Source organism: Pseudoliparis swirei, chromosome 23 (genome assembly GCF_029220125.1).
Source record: "Pseudoliparis swirei isolate HS2019 ecotype Mariana Trench chromosome 23, NWPU_hadal_v1, whole genome shotgun sequence".
Taxonomy (NCBI): Eukaryota; Metazoa; Chordata; class Actinopteri; order Perciformes; family Liparidae; genus Pseudoliparis; species Pseudoliparis swirei.
The window spans coordinates 18,186,766-18,201,331 of NC_079410.1; the positions used below are offsets into that span (position 1 = coordinate 18,186,766).

General features: G+C 46.6%; 2 protein-coding genes and 1 pseudogene across 2 annotated transcripts; 2 read left to right on the top strand and 1 right to left on the bottom strand.

The window, feature by feature from the left end:
- Positions 1-531: 531 nt before the first annotated feature.
- LOC130188256 (ER lumen protein-retaining receptor 3) lies at positions 532-4,121 on the top strand. Its single transcript, XM_056406500.1, has 5 exons — positions 532-892; positions 1,286-1,386; positions 1,870-2,028; positions 2,230-2,482; positions 3,156-4,121. Exons 1-5 carry the CDS (start codon positions 802-804, stop codon positions 3,197-3,199), a joined length of 648 nt encoding a protein of 215 aa, XP_056262475.1. The 5' UTR covers positions 532-801; the 3' UTR covers positions 3,200-4,121.
- An 83-nt stretch (positions 4,122-4,204) lies between these two features.
- LOC130188598 (uncharacterized) lies at positions 4,205-14,543 on the bottom strand (annotated as a pseudogene).
- Positions 9,006-12,618, top strand: LOC130188255 (ER lumen protein-retaining receptor 3). The gene is made up of 5 exons (XM_056406499.1): positions 9,006-9,378; positions 9,771-9,871; positions 10,363-10,521; positions 10,724-10,976; positions 11,650-12,618. Exons 1-5 carry the CDS (start codon positions 9,288-9,290, stop codon positions 11,691-11,693), a joined length of 648 nt encoding a protein of 215 aa, XP_056262474.1. The 5' UTR covers positions 9,006-9,287; the 3' UTR covers positions 11,694-12,618.
- Positions 14,544-14,566: the final 23 nt, after the last annotated feature.

The following is a 14,566-nucleotide window of genomic DNA, read 5'->3' on the forward strand; positions in this document are numbered from 1 at the left end:
AAGAACTTCATCACAATATTCTAATTTTCTGAGACAGTCCTGTATATACACATCCACAGACACAATTCGAAATAAATAATTATATTTAAACTATAGTGAACAAAGCAGGGTTGTCATATTTTGTTTGACTGTGAAAAACGATTTACAGTGAATAATTTGAGTAAAATCATGAGCAAGAACAGCTGATGAGGTGTGTATATATCCCAGAATGCATTTCGCACCAGGGAACAACGGCAGAGGAGAGAAACCGGAAATTGACTTTGACTAAATACTACTGTTGTTGAGACACGGAATGTATTTTGAGGAGAGCAGACTGATCTTGGCTCTGATGTCTCCGTATGGTATTGATAAACGGGCTATTTGTATCACGTCCCCATCAAGCAATACCGGACAATATGGGCTTGTTTTCCCGGTAACACCTTTGTATTTTAAAGCGTTTACGAATGTCGGCTTTACTTTGAAAACATCCGAACCGGAAGAGGATACATGTGTTTGTTCGCCGGCTAGCTTAACGTGGGATCCTGCAGCCTGAACTGTCAGCCACGTCACCGCCTCTGAAACAACTTTTCTCCGAGGCGACAACTCATACCTCCGACTTCATGACGGGTCTATCTGTCCGTCTGCGTGCGTTCAGATAACAAGCCCACGAGCCGCTGCGAGCCGCTGCGAGCTTCTCCTTTTCTTTCTACTGTTCGCTCGTCACTTTGTGCACTTTCGCGGCGGAACATCTCCCCGGAGGACGTAAGGCCCGCGAGGAGCAGTGCTGACTGCTGAGCCTTACTTGTTTTAACAGAAACAACAATGAATATCTTCCGTCTGGCGGGAGACGTGTCACATCTGTTGGCCATCATCATCCTGCTGCTGAAGATATGGAAGTCCAAGTCCTGTTCTGGTAAGTAGGCGAACACCGCGGTAGAACACAGCGAACACTGCGGACATATATCACTGCGCGTGAGCTCGTGCAGCCTAACTAACTATAACGGTTACCCATCAGTAGCTCTCAAATACACCGTGGGTTGTTGTTGTTGTTGTTGTTGTTGTTGTTTATGTGCTCCGTTCACCGTGGAGGGGCTTGTGCGTAATGCTCGGTGGGAGCGACGTGGCATGGTGACAGCCTGCTCCACCTCTTCTCGAGCGGCCTGTGTCTTTAGGAACAAAGCAAGCGTCAGCATAGCGGTCTTAAATCATTATTATGATATATTATCATAATTATTGATGCACGCTATTTCTATTCCACGTTGGACCGCGTTTCAACTTCTTCCTGTGTCTCTCGCTGTCCCTGAAGGCATCTCCGGGAAGTCTCAGGTGCTGTTCGCGCTGGTCTTCACCACCAGGTACCTCGACCTGTTCACGGTGTTCATCTCTCCGTACAACACGGTCATGAAGGTGAGGCGCACGGCGGACCCCGTGAAAACACCTCGTATTGTTGTTGTTGTTGTTGTTGTTGTCAAAGGTCAAGTTGGGTTAATTCATTCTCTCCTCAGTTACTGGGAACATTCATGTCTAAAGTTTCCAAATGTTACCTAGGACACACACACATACACAATGCCGCTATAATAATAGGGTTTCACAGTGTTTACATGGACTTTCATGGCTGATTATTTATATATATTACATTTTTATATTATATTTATTTATTTAAATATATATACATTTATTTATATAGATATATTTCTATATATATATAATACAACACTATAATTAATATATATATATATACAATTATATATATATATATATTACATTTGTATATATATATACTACATTTATATAATTAATGTTTATATAAATAATATAATAATTATATAATGTATATATATACATAAATATATATACATTTATTTATTCATTATTCTCCTCTGCTCTCAGGTGGTGTTCCTGGGTCTGGCCTACGCCACCGTGTACCTGATCTACATGCGCTTCAGGACCACGTACAACTCTGAGAACGACACGTTCCGCGTGGAGTTCCTGTTGGTGCCGGTTGTCGGGCTGTCCTTCCTGGAGAACTACGCCTTCACCCCTCTGGAGGTACGGCAGCGCTCTGTCCGTGTTCCATACATTTGGGTTCAGCTGTAGAAATGTTTAGATCACTCCATGCCGCTTGAGGGATTTACGCTCAGTCTTTTATTATTAATGTCCCAGGATCGCCCAGATGATACACTCCTAGTACTTTTAACACCTCCGGTTTAAGAGTCAACCTGTCGTCTCCCTCCCTCTGATCATGTCCAGATCCTGTGGACCTTCTCCATCTTCTTGGAGGCGGTGGCCATAATGCCGCAGCTCTTCATGATCACAAAGACCGGCGAGGCCGAGTCCATCACCACTCACTACCTGTTCTTCCTCGGCCTCTACCGAGCCCTCTACATAGCCAACTGGGTGTGGCGCTACCACACCGAGGGCTTCTTCGACCAGATCGCCGTGGTGTCCGGCGTCGTGCAGACCATTTTCTACTGCGACTTCTTCTACCTTTACGTCACGCGGGGTGAGTGGAGACGACGATTTAGTACACTGACACGATTTCAGCTCTAATCGCTTTAGAGTTTGACTTTTCTCAACAACAGAATTTTTTTTCCACTCACATAAACGGAGGGAATCTAAATTGTAGCTCTGTGAAGAACACATGTTTGGTATGTTTCCTTGATAAATGACATAGAAAGAGTACTCACTATTCCCACTATTAAATGTGTGTGCACCCATTATAGAGCGTAAATATTGTATAAACATTATATATGTAATCTTATGTTTTTATGTTTGTTTTATGACATCTGCCTCTCGGGACTACAGATGAAAAATAGCCTCTTGACTAATATCTCTGGCACATTTACAGAAATGTTTTTATTAATGTGCGTTATCAAATAAACCAAAGAACAACAAAGTTAATTGGCAATTAAATCTAAAGTAAATGTAGTCCGACAACTAGAATTTAATTATATTCTGTCACTTACATTCTGTTCTGTTAATGATATTGTCTGCTGCTGTGTTGGTTGTTATTCTTGCTGTTCCAGTTGAGGAGGATCAGTCTCCTCCTGCTTGTGTGTTTCTGTTGTTGGCTCACCTGGTGAACAGCGGCGGTGGGAGGAGTTTCACTTTGAGGTTTCCAAAAAGCCAAAAGTCCCTCCTCAAGCCTGCTCTGTTCTTCCTCTTCCCATCTGCAGTGCTCCGAGGCCGAGGGAAGATGGGCCTGCCGATGCCCATTTAAAGCCAACCCCCCCCCCCCCTCATCATTATGGAGGCCAACGTGTGTGTGCACTCGATCTCTGTGCTGTGATTGGTGCTCGCTGCGTGAGTCTGTATGCATACATGCGCTGTTGTGGTCAGAGACCTATATTTGTTTTTTTCCATAAGATACAAATGTCCCTGATGTGCACGTGGAACTTTAAAGTGAGGCGAGTGATTAACACGATATATAAACTGTGTATCTGTCTTTACTTTGGGACCGTTGCGATGTTGATCCAGGTAATTGTACTTCAGGTAGATCGTATGTTTGCAGAGTTAAAGCTGGAAAAGGTCCCAGAGTTTCATCCAATCACAGACATGTTCCTCTGATTTACAATGGAGACAAATATTATAGTTTTTTTCTATTTTTTTTCTCCTTCTTTTAAATATGTACTCTCCAAGTCAAGTTAATTTTATTTATGTATCACAAATCACACATTTTGCTCTCGGGGCTTCACAATCTGTACATCCTAAAAGTGTCTTCCTCTGGGCTTGTGTACCGGTAGACGCTCCCTGAATAGTTAACGGCATTATATGCAGACGATGTCTTTCCCCATTGACAAATATGATATTTTTTGTATTTCCCTCTTAATCGTCTTATTTGCATTTCAATGTATTTCTTCGTGGGAGGAAAAAGGGCTAAACACTGTCGTGTCTTAAATGAAGCCAAATAAGGAACTGATAACTCAGCTTCAGTCACGCTGTTGTCTTTCCCGGATTGTTCCTTTGTGTCAGGGGTATATAAAAATGGGAAAAGAAATGTGGGCGGGGGGGTAAAGCAGTAGTGTGTTGAACTTGTGTCAAAGATAAATCTCTTTTTTTACACTTGCAAATGTTTTAGTGCAGTAAATTGAATGGCTCACCATTTATATGACATGACCTTTATTACAACATGTGAATTCAAAGGTGTGGCTTTGTTCTTTGTTACCGGTCTCCGCATCACACCAGGATGTGTACCTTTCTGCTGGGCGCGCACACACACACACACACACACACATTCAACAGTCTGGCGCGTTGTGCTGCTCTAAAACAGAGATACCATTCGATGTAAAAAAAAAAAGACTTTCAAGCATCGCGTCCCTACACTGATCAAAGTGCAACGAGGGATACTTGACTTTGTTCAGCGAGGTGTTCTCAGGAACGTTTTCCTGTGCTTGTATATCACCTTGCTCCCTTCCCTCACAGCTCCTCCCACCGCTTTGGCGGCTGAAGTGATGGAGAGCGGCGACGCTGCCAGAGCCACCGCCCTCTCCACCACCTTCACCTTCTTCACGGCCTTCCCGTCGTCGTCTTTCCCCATGATCCCGGCCCCCTCCGCAGCGCCTTTCCCCACCGCAGTCACCAACTCGCACCAGAAGAGCCTCTCCGCCCGTTTCCTTGCCTCCTCTTCCTCCCTCCTCCTCCTCCTCTCGTCTTCCTCCCTCCTCCTCCCCAACTCGGGTATCTGCTCCTCTTTGTTTCGAGCCACCTTCTTCGGGGACTCCGCCTCGGGTCCTCTCTCTCCCAGAATCCTCTTTCGCGCCTCCCCGACGGCCCTCTCGGCCTCCTCGAACATCTCATTGCTATAGCAACCGCCTCCGTTGCTCGCCACGGTCCCGTCTAGCTTCTCCAGGAGGCGTCCGACCTGTTGGCGGCACTCCGTTGTCATTCCTCGCTCGCTGTTATCAAGACGTGAAACCCTCCGGCAGCCGCCGACAAACTCCGAGCTCGCCGCTCTCCCGCAGGAAGTCCTCGATGCGTTTCCCCGCAGCTGGTCTCCCCAGGTGAACAGCACCGTGGTGAACCGGGTGGCTCCGGGTCCGAGCGTAGCCTTGATCCACTCTGGCGTCCCTCTCCTCCTGGGTGAACCTGCCGGGCTGCAGGGTCACCAAGAAGGCGTGGGGTCCCGGAGAGGACAGGGCGACACTCTGTCCCACCCCTGCCATGACGTCCTCAGGGGACAGGCGCGTGTGAGAGAAACCCGGAGTGTCAATCACAGAGATGCTCCGCCTGGACCAACCCGGTCTGCCTCTTGCACTCTGCGGTGACGGAACCAGGCGAGACGCTGACCCAGAAGGCGGATCTGCCCAGGATGGTGTTACCTGAGGAGCTCCTGCCCGATCCCGTCCTCCCCAGCAGAACAATCCTCAGGGGTTCAGCCTCTGATGCAGCAGTGACGCCTCACAGACTGTGGCAAAACGACACATCATAGTCCATGTATGTTGTTATTTATAATAGTCATTCTATTTAAAAGCAGATATTTAAAGAAAACATTGTACTAAGAGGACGTCAGACCATATTTGTGCCTTTTATTATGAATTAGTTTATTTGATTGATATAAACACTTCATGATTATTATTATTAATAGCCTTTAGTGCATATATAAACAGTGCTGCTCTGACCAGTGACGTGTGTAAGAATAACTCATCGACATACCTTCATGTGACGCAGCAATTTCAGATGACATCTTGGCTTGGCGGCTTTTTGTTTGTTTTGGTGACGGAAAATACAGAAAACGGATTCCGTTTGTTACCGAGACGTTTTCTTGCTTTTAACTCGTGATTTAAGTCATTCAATGAGCCGCAGAGAGCATCAGCGCAGCTGCAGTCCGGAGGAGCAGAGAGGCGCTGCAGCCCAGGTGTGATGACGTCACCACACAGGACTAGTTAGAGCTGTGATTAAACCCGCTCTTTACTATTACAGCGACCAACAGTGCTGACATCACTGCTGTCATTGCGGTAATCACTCAACCATGAGTTGCACTGATTGACAACGATGTAGTTTGTTTTATGACATCTGCCTCTGGGACTACAGATGAAAAATAGCCTCTTGACTAATATCTCTGGCACATTTACAGAAATGTTTTATTAATGTGTATCAAATAAACCAAAGAAAACAAAGTTAATTGGCAATTAAATCTAAAGTAAATGTAGTCCAACAACTAGAATTTAATTATATTCTGTCACTTACATTCTGTTCTGTTAATGATATTGTCTGCTGCTGTGTTGGTTGTTATTCTTGTGTTCCAGTTGAGGAGGATCAGTCTCCTCCTGCTTGTGTGTTTCTGTTGTTGGCTCACCTGGTGAACAGGGGGGTGGGAGGAGTTTCACTTTGAGGTTTCCAAAACCCAAAAAGTCCCTCCTCAAGCCTGTTTTTCTTCCTCTTCCCATCTGCAGTGCTCCGAGGCCGAAGGAAGATCGGCCTGCCGATGCCCATTTAAAACCAAACCCCCCTCATCATTATGGAGGCCAACGTGGGGCACTCGATCTCTGTGCTGTGATTGGTGCTCGGGGGAGTCTGTATGCATACATGCGCTGTTGTGGTCAGAGACCTATATTTGTTTTTTTCCATAAGATACAAATGTCCCTGATGTGCACGTGGAACTTTAAAGTGAGCCGAGTGATTAACACGATATATAAACTGTGTATCTGTCTTTACTTTGGGACCGTTGCGATGTTGATCCAGGTAATTGTACTTCAGGTAGATCGTATGTTTGCAGAGTTAAAGCTGGAAAAGGTCCCAGAGTTTCATCCAATCACAGACATGTTCCTCTGATTTACAATGGAGACAAATATTATAGTTTTTTTTCTATTTTTTTTCTCCTTTTAAATATGTACTCTTCAAGTCAAGTTAATTTTATTTATGTATCACAAATCACACGTTTTGCTCTCGGGGCTTCACAATCTGTACATCCTAAAAGTGTCTTCCTCTGGGCTTGTGTACCGGTAGACGCTCCCTGAATAGTTAACGGCATTATATGCAGACGATGTCTTTCCCCATTGACAAATATGATATTTTTGTATTTCCTCTTAATCGCCTTATTTGCATTTCAATGTTTTTCCCGTGGGAAGGAAAAAGGGCTAAACACTGTCGTGTCTTAAATGAAGCCAAATAAGGAACTGATAACTCAGCTTCAGTCACGCTGTTGTCTTTCCCGGATTGTTCCTTTGTGTCAGGGGTGTATAAAAATGGGAAAAGAAATGTGGGCGGGGGGGTAAAGCAGTAGTGTGTTGAACTTGTGTCAAAGATAAATCTCTTTTTTTACACTTGCAAATGTTTTAGTGCAGTAAATTGAATGGCTCACCATTTATATGACATGACCTTTATTACAACATGTGAATTCAAAGGTGTGGCTTTGTTCTTTGTTACCGGTCTCCGCATCACACCAGGATGTGTACCTTTCTGCTGGGCGCGCACACACACACACACACACACATTCAACAGTCTGGCGTTGTTGCTCTAAAACAGAGATACCATTCGATGTAAAAAAAAGACTTTCAAGCATCGCGCCCCTACACTGATCAAAGTGCAACGAGGATACTTGACTTTGTTCAGCGAGGTGTTCTCAGGAACGTTTTCCTTTTTTATATCCCCTTTGCTCCCTTCCCTCACAGCTCCTCCCACCGCTTTGGCGGCTGAAGTGATGGAGAGCGGCGCGCTGCCAGAGCCACCGCCCTCCACCACCTTCACCTTCTTCCGGCCTTTCCCCCTGATCCCCGGGCCCCCCCGCAGCGCCTTTCCCCACCGCAGTCACCAACTCGCACCAGAAGAGCCTCCCCCGTTCCTTGCCTCCTCTTCCTCCCTCCTCCTCCTCCTCTCGTCTTCCTCCCTCCTCCTCCCCAACTCGGGTATCTGCTCCTCTTTGTTTCGAGCCACCTTCTTCGGGGACTCCGCCTCGGGTCCTCTCTCCCAGAATCCTCTTCCCCCCCCGACGGCCCTCTCGGCCTCCTCGAACATCTCATTGCTATAGCAACCGCCTCCGTTGCTCGCCACGGTCCCGTCTAGCTTCTCCAGGAGGCGTCCGACCTGTTGGCGGCACTGTTTTCATTCCTCGCTCGCTGTTATCAAGACGTGAAAACCCCCCGCGGCCGCCGACAAACTCCGAGCTCGCCCCTCTCCCCCAGGAAGTCCTCGATCGTTTCCGCAGCTGGTCTCCCCGGTGAACAGCACCCTGGTGAACCGGGTGGCTCCCGGGGCCAACGTAGCCTTGATCCACTCTGCCCCCCTTTCCCCCTGGGTGAACCTGCCGGGCTGCAGGGTCACCAAGAAGGCGTGGGGTCCCGGAGAGGACAGGGCGACACTCTGTCCCACCCTGCCATGACGTCCTCAGGGGACAGGCGCGTGAGAGAAACCCGGAGTGTCAAACACAGAGATGCTCCGCCCCTGGACCAACCCGGTCTGCCTCTTGCACTCTGCGGTGACGGAACCAGGCGAGGCGCTGACCCAGAAGGCGGATCTGCCCAGGATGGTGTTACCTGAGGAGCTCCTGCCCGATCCCGTCCTCCCCAGCAGAACAATCCTCAGGGGTTCAGCCTCTGATGCAGCGAGTGACGCCTCACAGACTGTGGCAAAACGACACATCATAGTCCATGTATGTTGTTATTTATAATAGTCATTCTATTTAAAAGCAGATATTTAAAGAAAACATTATACTAAGAGGACGTCAGACCATATTTGTGCCTTTTATTATGAATTAGTTTATTTGATTGATATAAACACTTCATGATTATTATTATTAATAGCCTTTAGTGCATATATAAACAGTGCTGCTCTGACCAGTGACGTGTGTAAGAATAACTCATCGACATACCTTCATGTGACGCAGCAATTTCAGATGACATCTTGGCTTGGCGGCTTTTTTTTTGTTTTGGTGACGGAAAATACAGAAAACGGATTCCGTTTGTTACCGAGACGTTTTCTTGCTTTTTAACTCGTGATTTTAAAGCGTTTATGAATGTCGGCTTTACTTTGAAAACATCCGAACCGGAAGAGGATACATGTGTTTGTTCGCCGGCTAGCTTAACGTGGGATCCTGCAGCCTGAACTGTCAGCCACGTCACCGCCTCTGAAACAACTTTTCTCCGAGGCGACAACTCATACCTCCGACTTCATGACGGGTCTATCTGTCCGTCTGCGTGCGTTCAGATAACGAGCCCACGAGCCGCTGCGAGCCGCTGCGAGCTTCTCCTTTTCTTTCTACTGTTCGCTCGTCACTTTGTGCACTTTCGCGGCGGAACATCTCCCCGGAGGACGTAAGGCCCGCGAGGAGTAGTGCTGACTGCTGAGCCTTATTTGTTTTAACAGAAACAACAATGAATATCTTCCGTCTGGCGGGAGACGTGTCACATCTGTTGGCCATCATCATCCTGCTGCTGAAGATATGGAAGTCCAAGTCCTGTTCTGGTAAGTAGGCGAACACCGCGGTAGAACACAGCGAACACCGCGGACATATATCACTGCGCGTGAGCTCGTGCAGCCTAACTAACTATAACGGTTACCCATCAGTAGCTCTCAAATACACCGTGGGTTGTTGTTGTTGTTGTTGTTGTTGTTGTTTATGTGCTCCGTTCACCGTGGAGGGCTTGTGCGTAATGCTCGGTGGGAGCGACGTGGCATGGTGACAGCCTGCTCCACCTCTTCTCGAGCGGCCTGTGTCTTTAGGAACAAAGCAAGCGTCAGCATAGCGGTCTTAAATCATTATTATGATATATTATCATAATTATTGATGCACGCTATTTCTATTCCACGTTGGACCGCGTTTCAACTTCTTCCTGTGTCTCTCGCTGTCCCTGAAGGCATCTCCGGGAAGTCTCAGGTGCTGTTCGCGCTGGTCTTCACCACCAGGTACCTCGACCTGTTCACGGTGTTCATCTCTCCGTACAACACGGTCATGAAGGTGAGGCGCACGGCGGACCCCGTGAAAACACCTCGTATTGTTGTTGTTGTTGTTGTTGTTGTCAAAGGTCAAGTTGGGTTAATTCATTCTCTCCTCAGTTACTGGGAACATTCATGTCTAAAGTTTCCAAATGTTACCTAGGACACACACACATACACAATGCCGCTATAATAATAGGGTTTCACAGTGTTTACATGGACTTTCATGGCTGATTATTTATATATATTACATTTTTATATTATATTTATTTATTTAAATATATATACATTTATTTATATAGATATATTTCTATATATATATAATACAACACTATAATTAATATATATATATATACAATTATATATATATATTTATATATATATTACATTTGTATATATATATACTACATTTATATAATTAATGTTTATATAAATAATATAATAATTATATAATGTATATATATACATAAATATATATACATTTATTTATTCATTATTCTCCTCTGCTCTCAGGTGGTGTTCCTGGGTCTGGCCTACGCCACCGTGTACCTGATCTACATGCGCTTCAGGACCACGTACAACTCTGAGAACGACACGTTCCGCGTGGAGTTCCTGTTGGTGCCGGTTGTCGGGCTGTCCTTCCTGGAGAACTACGCCTTCACCCCTCTGGAGGTACGGCAGCGCTCTGTCCGTGTTCCATACATTTGGGTTCAGCTGTAGAAATGTTTAGATCACTCCATGCCGCTTGAGGGATTTACGCTCAGTCTTTTATTATTAATGTCCCAGGATCGCCCAGATGATACACTCCTAGTACTTTTAACACCTCCGGTTTAAGAGTCAACCTGTGCGTCTCCCTCCCTCTGATCATGTCCAGATCCTGTGGACCTTCTCCATCTTCTTGGAGGCGGTGGCCATAATGCCGCAGCTCTTCATGATCACAAAGACCGGCGAGGCCGAGTCCATCACCACTCACTACCTGTTCTTCCTCGGCCTCTACCGAGCCCTCTACATAGCCAACTGGGTGTGGCGCTACCACACCGAGGGCTTCTTCGACCAGATCGCCGTGGTGTCCGGCGTCGTGCAGACCATTTTCTACTGCGACTTCTTCTACCTTTACGTCACGCGGGGTGAGTGGAGACGACGATTTAGTACACGGACACGATTTCAGCTCTAATCGCTTTAGAGTTTGGCTTTTCTCAACAACAGAATTTTTTATCCACTCACATAAACGGAGGGAATCTAAATTGTAGCTCTGTGAAGAACACATGTTTGGTATGTTTCCTTGATAAATGACATAGAAAGAGTACTCACTATTCCCACTATTAAATGTGTGTGCACCCATTATAGAGCGTAAATATTGTATAAACATTATATATGTAATCTTATGTTTTTATGTTTGTTTTATGACATCTGCCTCTCGGGACTACAGATGAAAAATAGCCTCTTGACTAATATCTCTGGCACATTTACAGAAATGTTTTTATTAATGTGCGTTATCAAATAAACCAAAGAATAACAAAGTTAATTGGCAATTAAATCTAAAGTAAATGTAGTCCAACAACTAGAATTTAATTATATTCTGTCACTTACATTCTGTTCTGTTAATGATATTGTCTGCTGCTGTGTTGGTTGTTATTCTTGCTGTTCCAGTTGAGGAGGATCAGTCTCCTCCTGCTTGTGTGTTTCTGTTGTTGGCTCACCTGGTGAACAGCGGCGGTGGGAGGAGTTTCACTTTGAGGTTTCCAAAAAGCCAAAAGTCCCTCCTCAAGCCTGCTCTGTTCTTCCTCTTCCCATCTGCAGTGCTCCGAGGCCGAGGGAAGATGGGCCTGCCGATGCCCATTTAAAGCCAACCCCCCCCCCCCCCTCATCATTATGGAGGCCAACGTGTGTGTGCACTCGATCTCTGTGCTGTGATTGGTGCTCGCTGCGTGAGTCTGTATGCATACATGCGCTGTTGTGGTCAGAGACCTATATTTGTTTTTTTCCATAAGATACAAATGTCCCTGATGTGCACGTGGAACTTTAAAGTGAGGCGAGTGATTAACACGATATATAAACTGTGTATCTGTCTTTACTTTGGGACCGTTGCGATGTTGATCCAGGTAATTGTACTTCAGGTAGATCGTATGTTTGCAGAGTTAAAGCTGGAAAAGGTCCCAGAGTTTCATCCAATCACAGACATGTTCCTCTGATTTACAATGGAGACAAATATTATAGTTTTTTTCTATTTTTTTTCTCCTTCTTTTAAATATGTACTCTCCAAGTCAAGTTAATTTTATTTATGTATCACAAATCACACATTTTGCTCTCGGGGCTTCACAATCTGTACATCCTAAAAGTGTCTTCCTCTGGGCTTGTGTACCGGTAGACGCTCCCTGAATAGTTAACGGCATTATATGCAGACGATGTCTTTCCCCATTGACAAATATGATATTTTTTGTATTTCCCTCTTAATCGTCTTATTTGCATTTCAATGTATTTCTTCGTGGGAGGAAAAAGGGCTAAACACTGTCGTGTCTTAAATGAAGCCAAATAAGGAACTGATAACTCAGCTTCAGTCACGCTGTTGTCTTTCCCGGATTGTTCCTTTGTGTCAGGGGTATATAAAAATGGGAAAAGAAATGTGGGCGGGGGGGTAAAGCAGTAGAGTGTGTTGAACTTGTGTCAAAGATAAATCTCTTTTTTTACACTTGCAAATGTTTTAGTGCAGTAAATTGAATGGCTCACCATTTATATGACATGACCTTTATTACAACATGTGAATTCAAAGGTGTGGCTTTGTTCTTTGTTACCGGTCTCCGCATCACACCAGGATGTGTACCTTTCTGCTGGGCGCGCACACACACACACACACACACACATTCAACAGTCTGGCGCGTTGTGCTGCTCTAAAACAGAGATACCATTCGATGTAAAAAAAATAAGACTTTCAAGCATCGCGTCCCTACACTGATCAAAGTGCAACGAGGGATACTTGACTTTGTTCAGCGAGGTGTTCTCAGGAACGTTTTCCTGTGCTTGTATATCACCTTGCTCCCTTCCCTCACAGCTCCTCCCACCGCTTTGGCGGCTGAAGTGATGGAGAGCGGCGACGCTGCCAGAGCCACCGCCCTCTCCACCACCTTCACCTTCTTCACGGCCTTCCCGTCGTCGTCTTTCCCCATGATCCCGGCCCCCTCCGCAGCGCCTTTCCCCACCGCAGTCACCAACTCGCACCAGAAGAGCCTCTCCGCCCGTTTCCTTGCCTCCTCTTCCTCCCTCCTCCTCCTCCTCTCGTCTTCCTCCCTCCTCCTCCCCAACTCGGGTATCTGCTCCTCTTTGTTTCGAGCCACCTTCTTCGGGGACTCCGCCTCGGGTCCTCTCTCTCCCAGAATCCTCTTTCGCGCCTCCCCGACGGCCCTCTCGGCCTCCTCGAACATCTCATTGCTATAGCAACCGCCTCCGTTGCTCGCCACGGTCCCGTCTAGCTTCTCCAGGAGGCGTCCGACCTGTTGGCGGCACTCCGTTGTCATTCCTCGTTCGCTGTTATCGAAGACGTGAAACCCTCCGCGGCAGCCGCCGACAAACTCCGAGAGCTCGTCGCTCTCCCGCAGGAAGTCCTCGATGCGTTTCCCCCGCAGCTGGTCTCCCCAGGTGAACAGCACCGTGGTGAACCGGGTGGCTCCGGGTCCGAACGTAGCCTTGATCCACTCTAAGGCGTCCCTCTCCTCCTGGGTGAACCTGCCGGGCTGCAGGGTCACCAAGAAGGCGTGGGGTCCCGGAGAGGACAGGGCGACACTCTGTCCCACCCCTGCCATGACGTCCTCAGGGGACAGGCGCGTGTGAGAGAAACCCGGAGTGTCAATCACAGAGATGCTCCGCCCCTGGACCAACCCGGTCTGCCTCTTGCACTCTGCGGTGACGGAACCAGGCGAGACGCTGACCCAGAAGGCGGATCTGCCCAGGATGGTGTTACCTGAGGAGCTCCTGCCCGATCCCGTCCTCCCCAGCAGAACAATCCTCAGGGGTTCAGCCTCTGATGCAGCGAGTGACGCCTCACAGACTGTGGCAAAACGACACATCATAGTCCATGTATGTTGTTATTTATAATAGTCATTCTATTTAAAAGCAGATATTTAAAGAAAACATTATACTAAGAGGACGTCAGACCATATTTGTGCCTTTTATTATGAATTAGTTTATTTGATTGATATAAACACTTCATGATTATTATTATTAATAGCCTTTAGTGCATATATAAACAGTGCTGCTCTGACCAGTGACGTGTGTAAGAATAACTCATCGACATACCTTCATGTGACGCAGCAATTTCAGATGACATCTTGGCTTGGCGGCTTTTTGTTTGTTTTGGTGACGGAAAATACAGAAAACGGATTCCGTTTGTTACCGAGACGTTTTCTTGCTTTTTAACTCGTGATTTAAGTCATTCAATGAGCCGCAGAGAGCATCGGCGCAGCTGCAGTCCGGAGGAGCAGAGAGGCGCTGCAGCCCAGGTGTGATGACGTCACCACACAGGACTAGTTAGAGCTGTGATTAAACCCGCTCTTTACTATTACAGCGACCAACAGTGCTGACATCACTGCTGTCATTGCGGTAATCACTCAACCATGAGTTGCACTGATTGACAACGATGTAGTGTTGCAGTTCCACACCGTGACCACTGGAGGGCGGTAAACACTCGCCGCTGACTCCACGGAGCGTCGACTAATATATTCGG

Bases quoted from the DNA above. Each gene is read 5' to 3' on its own strand.
- LOC130188256 (XM_056406500.1), top strand. From the start codon at position 802: ATGAATATCTTCCGTCTGGCGGGAGACGTGTCACATCTGTTGGCCATC. The intron at 1,387-1,869 runs GTGAGGCGCACG...CTCTGCTCTCAG, and splicing joins CGTACAACACGGTCATGAAG to GTGGTGTTCCTGGGTCTGGC. The intron at 2,029-2,229 runs GTACGGCAGCGC...GATCATGTCCAG, and splicing joins ACGCCTTCACCCCTCTGGAG to ATCCTGTGGACCTTCTCCAT.
- LOC130188255 (XM_056406499.1), top strand. From the start codon at position 9,288: ATGAATATCTTCCGTCTGGCGGGAGACGTGTCACATCTGTTGGCCATC. The intron at 9,872-10,362 runs GTGAGGCGCACG...CTCTGCTCTCAG, and splicing joins CGTACAACACGGTCATGAAG to GTGGTGTTCCTGGGTCTGGC. The intron at 10,977-11,649 runs GTGAGTGGAGAC...TCCCATCTGCAG, and splicing joins CTACCTTTACGTCACGCGGG to TGCTCCGAGGCCGAGGGAAG.